The 7,836-nt window shown below is 40.6% G+C and overlaps 1 protein-coding gene across 1 annotated transcript; it reads left to right on the top strand.

Moving 5' to 3' along the window:
• On the top strand, positions 1-7,572 carry TIFA (TRAF-interacting protein with forkhead-associated domain). Its single transcript, XM_010858529.1, has 2 exons — positions 1-110; positions 6,223-7,572. Exon 2 carries the CDS (start codon positions 6,247-6,249, stop codon positions 6,802-6,804), a length of 558 nt encoding a protein of 185 aa, XP_010856831.1. The 5' UTR covers positions 1-110; positions 6,223-6,246; the 3' UTR covers positions 6,805-7,572.
• Positions 7,573-7,836: the final 264 nt, after the last annotated feature.

The following is a 7,836-nucleotide window of genomic DNA, read 5'->3' on the forward strand; positions in this document are numbered from 1 at the left end:
GCAGTCGGCGGTGGGCGTCCCGCCATCCCGGGCCTCCGCGGGCTCGCGCGCATTAACCCCGTGCCGCGCTGAGAAAGCGAAGGGAAGTTCACGGACACTCGAAACCCAAGGTACCTGCCAGGTGGCGGTCTGGGGGGCGCGGGGGCGGGGTGAAGTGGGGCTGCGTCGTGTCTATTTATCCCCTGGAGAGAGAAGCTCTGTCCAGGAGTCTTCCGGAGCGTTGCAGGGAAAGTCATCACCTGCTCCTCCCTCTGGCTCGGCTGCGGGCAGACGCTCGAGCGATTATTTACGGCGTGATTTTAGCTTTACAATATAGAGGAATATTTATAAATAGAGCGGAGGAGCACTGACAGGAACTATTGGGATGCGTGTTCCTTGTACTTTTCTGTGCTTTGCAAAGTACCCCCCCCCTCCACCTTTAGTAAATAGAAAATAAGTGTAGCGGTGAGCTACACTTCATTTATGAAGTGTAGCTTACCGCTCGATTGCGTGTACACCTGCCTTGCTTCAGCCTGCTTGGTTACGAAAATAACGTAATCCGTGGTTTTCTGGGACTTTGTCTAGCTTTCAGATTGAAAGGAATTTCCCAAATTTTTCGGAGCTTGAGTACACACTGAGCCTCGCAGCGGAAGTCCGCTGCCACGGAGAATCCGAGGCAGCAATTTTGGCTGGAAACAAGCCAATCAGGCAGAGTGGGAGAAAGACACCATCTCTGGGGGGAAAATCCTGAGCTTTTAAGGCTTTCCTCCTGCTGATTTTGGTTTTTACGACTCTTTTAGCAAGACCTGTTGCTTAACTAAGTATTGATTCTGCTCAACGTTCCGTTTGTCTTCAGAGCCACACTGCTGGGTGATGACCTGGTGCGGAGGGTCAGGATAGCTGTTTTTTGCTGTGCTTCCAAGTTTTCTCTTCCTTACCGGTTAGCTCAGTGTCAGCAAAGTTATTGTGTTGATTTGTTAACACAAATATTACTGTATGCCACACATCATTCCAGTGTTTTACAGCTTTTTGATAGAGAACATGGTTTACCAGCTTTGATGATAATCTCTAATTCCATTTAGTTCCATAAAAATCAGGGGGTTTGTGACCTCCCAGTTGGCTCAGATGGTGAAGAATCTGCCTGCAATGCGGGAGACCCAGGTTTGATCCCTGGGTGGGGAAGATCCCCTGGAGAAGGGCATGGCAACCCACTCCAGCATTCTTGCCTGGAGAATTCCATGGACAGAGGACCCTGGCGGGCTACAGTCCATGGGGTCACAAAGAGTCAGACACGACTGAGTGACTAACACTTTCTGACTTTGTAAAGAAAATACTTGTTATATGTTTGAATAGATATTAGATGCACATGGTATAAAATCCCACAGGTACAGAGTGTGCAGTGGAATGCCTCCTTTCCACCCCCTACTCCAGGTTCCCTCTCTAGAAGCTCCCTCACTATAAGCTCTTGTTCTTAGGTTTCTTTGATAACTTAGGCCAAACAGATTTGAAAAAGCTACTTTTGAGCACCTGCACACTAGTGATTATTTAAATAAAAAAGCCACCAATTTTATCATTTTGATTTTTTTTTTTGTTAGTTTCTGTCTTTGTTTTTCTCCTGACCACTCTGAAATGTCAGAGATTCAGGTCACTTTGTACAGGGAACTTGCAGCTCTGGAAATTAATGAATAGCTTAGTTTCTAAGTTCCCTGAAGTCTGAGACCATGGTTCACTAACTTTGGAGCTCCCTAACCAGCCACCATAATTACTAGCGACACCCCAACATACATACATCAGGCTTAAGGATAACTGATACTCGCTGTAATCTGGTGTTTCACAGCCTCTTCTCCTACGAGGAGGCAGTAACAGTACATTTTTCTTCTCAACACTAGATTCCTGGTGTCTTGCTAGTTTTGGTACACCTGCCCCATGGCCCTCTTCCCTGCTGATTGGCTGCTATAGTTTGTGAAGTAACTGGTAACGGAGTAGTGATGTTTGTAGTTGGCAAGAGAGAGTGTGCATTTCTGCTGTGTTTGAATCCTCCTTTTGGCAGGGATTTGTGACCTGGGCTACCTAGCTAAACCCTGAGACTTAGCTCCCTCATCTGTGACGTGGTGATTTTGACCGGTTATTTTGAAAAGCAGATAGTATCAATAACCTCAGATATGCAGATGACACCACCCTTATGGCAGAAAGTGAAGAAGAACTGAAAGTGAAAGAGAAGAGTGAAAAAGGTGGCTTAAAGCTCAACATTCAGAAAACTAAGATCATGGCATCTGGTCCCATCACTTCATGGCAAATAGATGGGGAAACAGTGGAAATAGTGGCTGACTTTATTTTTTGGGGCTCCAAAATTGCTGCAGATGGTGATTTCAGCAATGAAATTAAAAGACACTTACTCCTTGGAAGAAAAGTTATGACCAACCTAGACAGCATATTAAAAAGCAGAGACATCACTTTGTCAACAAAGGTCCATCTAGTCAAGGCTATGGTTTTTCCAGTGGTCATGTATGGATGTGAGAGTTGGACTATAAAGGAAGCTGAGTGCCGAAGAATTGATGCTTTTGACCTGTGGTGTTGGAGAAGACTCTTGAGAGTCCTTTGGACTGCAAAATCCAACCAGTCCATCCTGAAAGAGATCAGTCCTGGGTGTTCATTCGAAGGATTGATGTTGAAGCTGAAACTACAGTAACTTTGGCCACCTAATGCGAAGAGCTGACTCATTTGAAAAGACCCTGATGCTGGGAAAGATTGAGGGCAGGAGGAGAAGGGGACGACAGAGGATGAGATGGTTGGATGGCATCACTGACTTGATGGACAGGGGTTTGGGTGGACTCCGGGAGTTGGTGATGGACAGGGAGGCCTGGCGTGCTGCAATGCATGGGGTTGCAGAGTCAGACATGACTGAGTGACTGAACTGATACTGATAACTGATGTATAAAGAGCTAGCACTGTGCCTGGCATATGAAAGGCATACAGTAAGTGGCAGTCTTGTTACTGTTGGGCTCTGTAATCATTTCATATATTCATAAGAAAGGTGAGTGTGTATGTTAGGGAACATCATGGCTCAGTAACTGCTTAGAAGGAGGGTTCATTTGCTGCTCATAAGTCTCTATGGTTCTGTCTTTAGCCCTCACCTTTGAGACCCCATGCTTAGCTGTTCCTTCCGTGGCACTGATGTGGCATATGGAAGGAGGAGAGACAGGTCTATCTACATAGTGGTTTTTAAAACCTACCCTTGGAAATAAGCTTGCATGTTCCTTCCATTCACATTTCTTTAATATGGTTGACACTGGAATGGGAAGTATCATTTTTCCAAAGGGGCAGAACTAGTAGGGATAGGTCTGGTAGTGAGGGGCAGCAGATGGTAACACAGTCTACCTCAGTGTTTGCTGGAGGGTCACAGTTGTGAAACCAGAAGTTCATCAAAAGCTGAGAATTGATTCACCCGATTTATAACCAAAATGCCAGAGTTTTCCTCTGCAGTGAATAATATATCTGCCCTGGGTAACTAGGCATCAAGTGTATAGGGCAAAATTTTCTTGATGGTGGATTTGCTCAAAAGACTAAATTCTAAGCTAATAGGTTATATAAAGATCACAAGAACAAAAGTTGGGTGCTACCAAAAGACAGTATCCAGAATATACTGCGTTTTAAAATCCAGGTCTCCTTTTGGAACTGTTACTGTGCAAAGCCCAAGAATGCATTTGAGTGATGGCAGTGTAGCCCAGACAAGGCGGACATCATGATGATAGATTCTTGGTCTTTTTAGGCTTTTTACTTTTTAACAGCAAATTCTTTTCTTGTCAGCCACTAATTGCATCATCTCATGACTTGTTATAATTATTCTCCTTTAAGCTGTCTGCTTCTTGAATAATGACTTTATTATTGTAATTAAAGTATTTTCAAATCATGGTGATTAACCAGTTCTACCTGCAGTGTGTTAATTGTTGCTGCCTTTGGTTTCATAGCAATTTTTACTACTCTTGCCCCAAGATTTTGAGTATTCTTCTTTTTCTGCTTATAGCTGGGCATTTGTTGTCTGATTGGCTAAGGCAATATGATATAATAATGTTAAGAAAGAACTTATTATAAAAGCAAATTAAAAATATATTTCTAAATCAATAAAAAATTTTGCTTTGTTATATCATTTGTTGAGTAATTCAATAAACTGAGTTTGATTTTTAGCAATACAACTATGCAAAACAGAAGAAAAGATTGTACTTTAAAAGCAAACATCATGGAAAGAAAACATTCTGTTTTTTTCCTGTTTAGCAAGCATAATTTTGATAGCAATATCTAATATAGATGGCAGACAAAAACCAGTAAAACTCCAGATTACCTTAAGACTGTTGCTCCCCAAACCCCACTGTAAATACTATATAGTATTTACAGAATGCAGGGAGCACTCAGTATCATTCCATCTCCTGGTGTAATTTACGACCGCACTAGTTTAAAGGAACTCTATGCAGCTGTTTAAGATTGAGGTATATTTACGTGTATAGATAAATGGAAACAAATCACCCACTTGTATTATTAACTGAAAAAAATGCAAGGTCTAGAACTAAATACAGTATGTTCCTATTTGTGTAAGAAAATTTTTTCTTTGTAGAAAATGTGTATGTCTTTGAACACGAAGTTTTGCTTGTTGGGTAAATAATTCTGTAAGGATAAAACCAACTTTTACAATGGTTGGCTCTGAAAGAGTTAAAAAAAATGATTAGGTCAGAGAGGGAAGATACTTAAAAAGATCCTTTTTTAAGCATTTGAATTTTTAAAATCATGTGCATGTAATTCTTTTAAAGCGAAGTAGTTTTAAAGTGGCAGTTTTGTGTCAAACCTTTCATAGATTTTAGTAACTAACTGTTTTGTTTTGCTGCTTAAGCTACTCCACTGACTATTTAAGGTACATACAGTGAAGTGGGGGAGAAGACAATGGCACCCCACTCCAGTACTCTTGCCTGGAAAATCCCATGGACGGAGGAGCTTGGTGGGCTGCAGTCCATGGGGTCACTAAGAGTCGGACACGACTGAGCGACTTCACATTCACTTTCCACTTTTATGCACTGGAGAAGGAAATGGCAACCCACTCCGGTGTTCTTGCCTGGAGAATCCCAGGGACGGGGGAGCCTGGTGGGCTGCCGTCTGTGGGGTCGCACAGAGTCGGACACGACTGAAGCGACTTAGCAGCAGCACAGTAAGTGGAGGAAAGGTCACCACAGGGCCATGCAACTCTAGAGAGATGTGGTTAAGAACAGTTAGATTGTGCTGCTTGGGGTAAATGACAGTTTGTCTGTCCAGTCATTAGGAACCATTGACAAAAACAAATAACTCCAGTATGAGTACAGACTATGATATTTAGAACTACCTTGTGGAAATTGATTATTTTTTTAAATAAAAAGTGTATAATGTCTAAATTTAAAAATTGTAGAATATTTAAAGCACTTACTTTTTTACCCCTTTACCTACTAGAAATCTAAATCAGGATATAAAGGACAAATGTTGCAGTTACTTTGTTTCTAATGTCTACATTTCTTTAGTCAGGATAATACACGGTAAAAATCACAGAAGCCTTTCTCTGACAGTTATTCATACTGTTCCATCCAAAATAATACAAAATTCATAATACATTAAATTTTAATTTAGCTAGTAAACTGTAGGTTTTCCTTATATGTATATCCTCTGAGGATTTAAACCAAAGGGATTCTTTTTTTAAAAAAAATTCACTTATTTTTAATTGGAAGATAATTGCTTTACCATGTTGTGTTGGTTTCTGCCACATATCGACATGAATCAGTATACATATTTCCCCTCCCGCTTGAATCTTCCTCCCACCTCCCACCCCGGAAGAGAGTCTTTATTCCTGATTTTCTTCCTAAAGTACAGACAGCTGTTCTATTTGGTCTGGGCCCAAGTCATCCTATGTAAATGAGAAAGGAACTGAAGTCTCTGTATGCTTCCCCCCACTAAATCATTTTATCAATAGTCATTCCTTGTTATTGTCCAGATTATGTCTTACTGTCAAATTGGAAATGAAAGAGAAGAAAATATAATGTACCAGTTCATATGGGGCTTGGTATAAGATTTCACATATCTACTAGTTAAATGAAAGCATATTGCTTATGTATTGTTTTCTTAAAGTCTAAATCAGTTACCTATTGGAAAGCTTTTCACCAAAATATTGGAATCAAAGATCTCAGAATCTGATCTCTGGGGTGAACTAATGTGCTGATTTAATTGTTGCAGGCAGGTCAGATTCCGGTGCTCATCATGTCCAGTTTTGAGGATGCGGACACAGAAGAGATGGTAACTTGTCTCCAGATGACTCTTTACCATCCTGGCCACCAGCGAAGTGGAATATTCCGATCAATAAAGTTTTTTAACCGAGAGAAACTCCCCACCAGCGAAGTGGTGAAATTTGGCCGAAATTCTCACACCTGTAATTATATCTTTCAGGACAAACAGGTTTCTCGAGTTCAGTTTTCTCTACAGGTGTTTAAAAAGTTTAATAGTTCAGTTGTCTCTTTTGAAATTAAAAATATGAGTAAGAAGACCAGTCTGCTTGTGGACAACAAGGAGCTGGGCTACCTAAATAAAATGGATCTGCCAGACAAATGCATGATTAGGTTTGGCGACTATCAGTTCCTGGTAGAGAAGGAAGATGGAGAGTCATTAGAATTTTTTGAGATTCAGTTTTCTTTGTCGAAAAAACCTCTCCTGCAAGAAAACAACTGGCTTTCCCAGGAGCCCATACCTGAGTGTGGCAGCTATTCATCCTGTTTGACTCAAAACAATTCTCCCATGGAAGTGGGTGAAAATGAGTGGTAAATGCTGAAAGCTAAGAGAATTATGAAGGACAAAGAACTCTGTACTCGTTTTATAGGCATTCCACTTACTAAGTTTCTTAGTATAGTATTGTACTGTCATTTGTTAAAGCTAAGTTTGAGATCTGGTATTATTGTTTGAAGTCTGCAAATTGTGTTAGTAATTGATTGAGTCACCTGTCGCATGGTTGGATGTGTAAAGAATTTCTCTTAAGTGTATATGAGAGCATGAATGTACAACACGTATTCTTCATGATGAAGGAACAGTGTTCTCAAAATAAGGTTATGTTCTTTTCTTTTTATGCCTGATTTTTTCCCTATGTTTTGTATTGTTTCATTTTGATTTGTATGTTATCATCTCTTGGTTTGGTCACATTATCTCACAGCAGCCATTTGTTTTCAAGGTCAAGGCTACAAGCAAATTATGTGTGTTGTAGCCTGTTGGATTTATAGTACCAGAGTATTACAACAGGGCATGTTTTAGTGTGTGTGCCACTGAGGTTTTAATATGGGAAGACTTACTTATTATTTGAGCAATAATACCTTTTCTGTGTTTTTTATCTATAGAATTAGTGTTTATTCCCAAGAATACTGTTCTCCTTTTGTATATTCAGTATGTGAAACTGATACTTTATAAACATTTCAATGAACCACTGTTTAGAATTATTATTTTGTGTACCAAATTTTAGTTTTTTAATGTACTACAGGGTTTTTAACTCCACGAATTCAAAATTTTAACAACTATGTATCTAATAAAGTCTAATTCTCTAACTGTTTTCTTTGGAACTCCTTCTGAAGGAAGAACTGTTGTTGATGTCTGTAAGGGAGGAATGCAGGGGGCCACGAAAAGGCTGTGAATTCAGACGCATCCTGCTGTGTGCATGCTGGCTCCATTCTCCCTTTGTTCCTACCTCCACACGGCGGCAGGTGGCCAACAGTAGCTCCCAGATTTCATACGTTACTGATCAGCCACCTGAAGACAGCCTTACTCTCAATTCCAGTCCAAAGAAAAAGGGTCAGCTTCGGCCAGGTCTCC

The sequence above is a fragment of the Bison bison genome, unplaced genomic scaffold (genome assembly GCF_000754665.1).
Source record: "Bison bison bison isolate TAMUID 2011002044 unplaced genomic scaffold, Bison_UMD1.0 scf7180017864389, whole genome shotgun sequence".
Lineage (NCBI taxonomy): Eukaryota > Metazoa > Chordata > Mammalia > Artiodactyla > Bovidae > Bison > Bison bison.

What these genes read in the sequence shown, in the direction of transcription:
- TIFA (XM_010858529.1), top strand. Translation starts at nt 6,247, where the DNA reads ATGTCCAGTTTTGAGGATGCGGACACAGAAGAGATGGTAACTTGTCTC.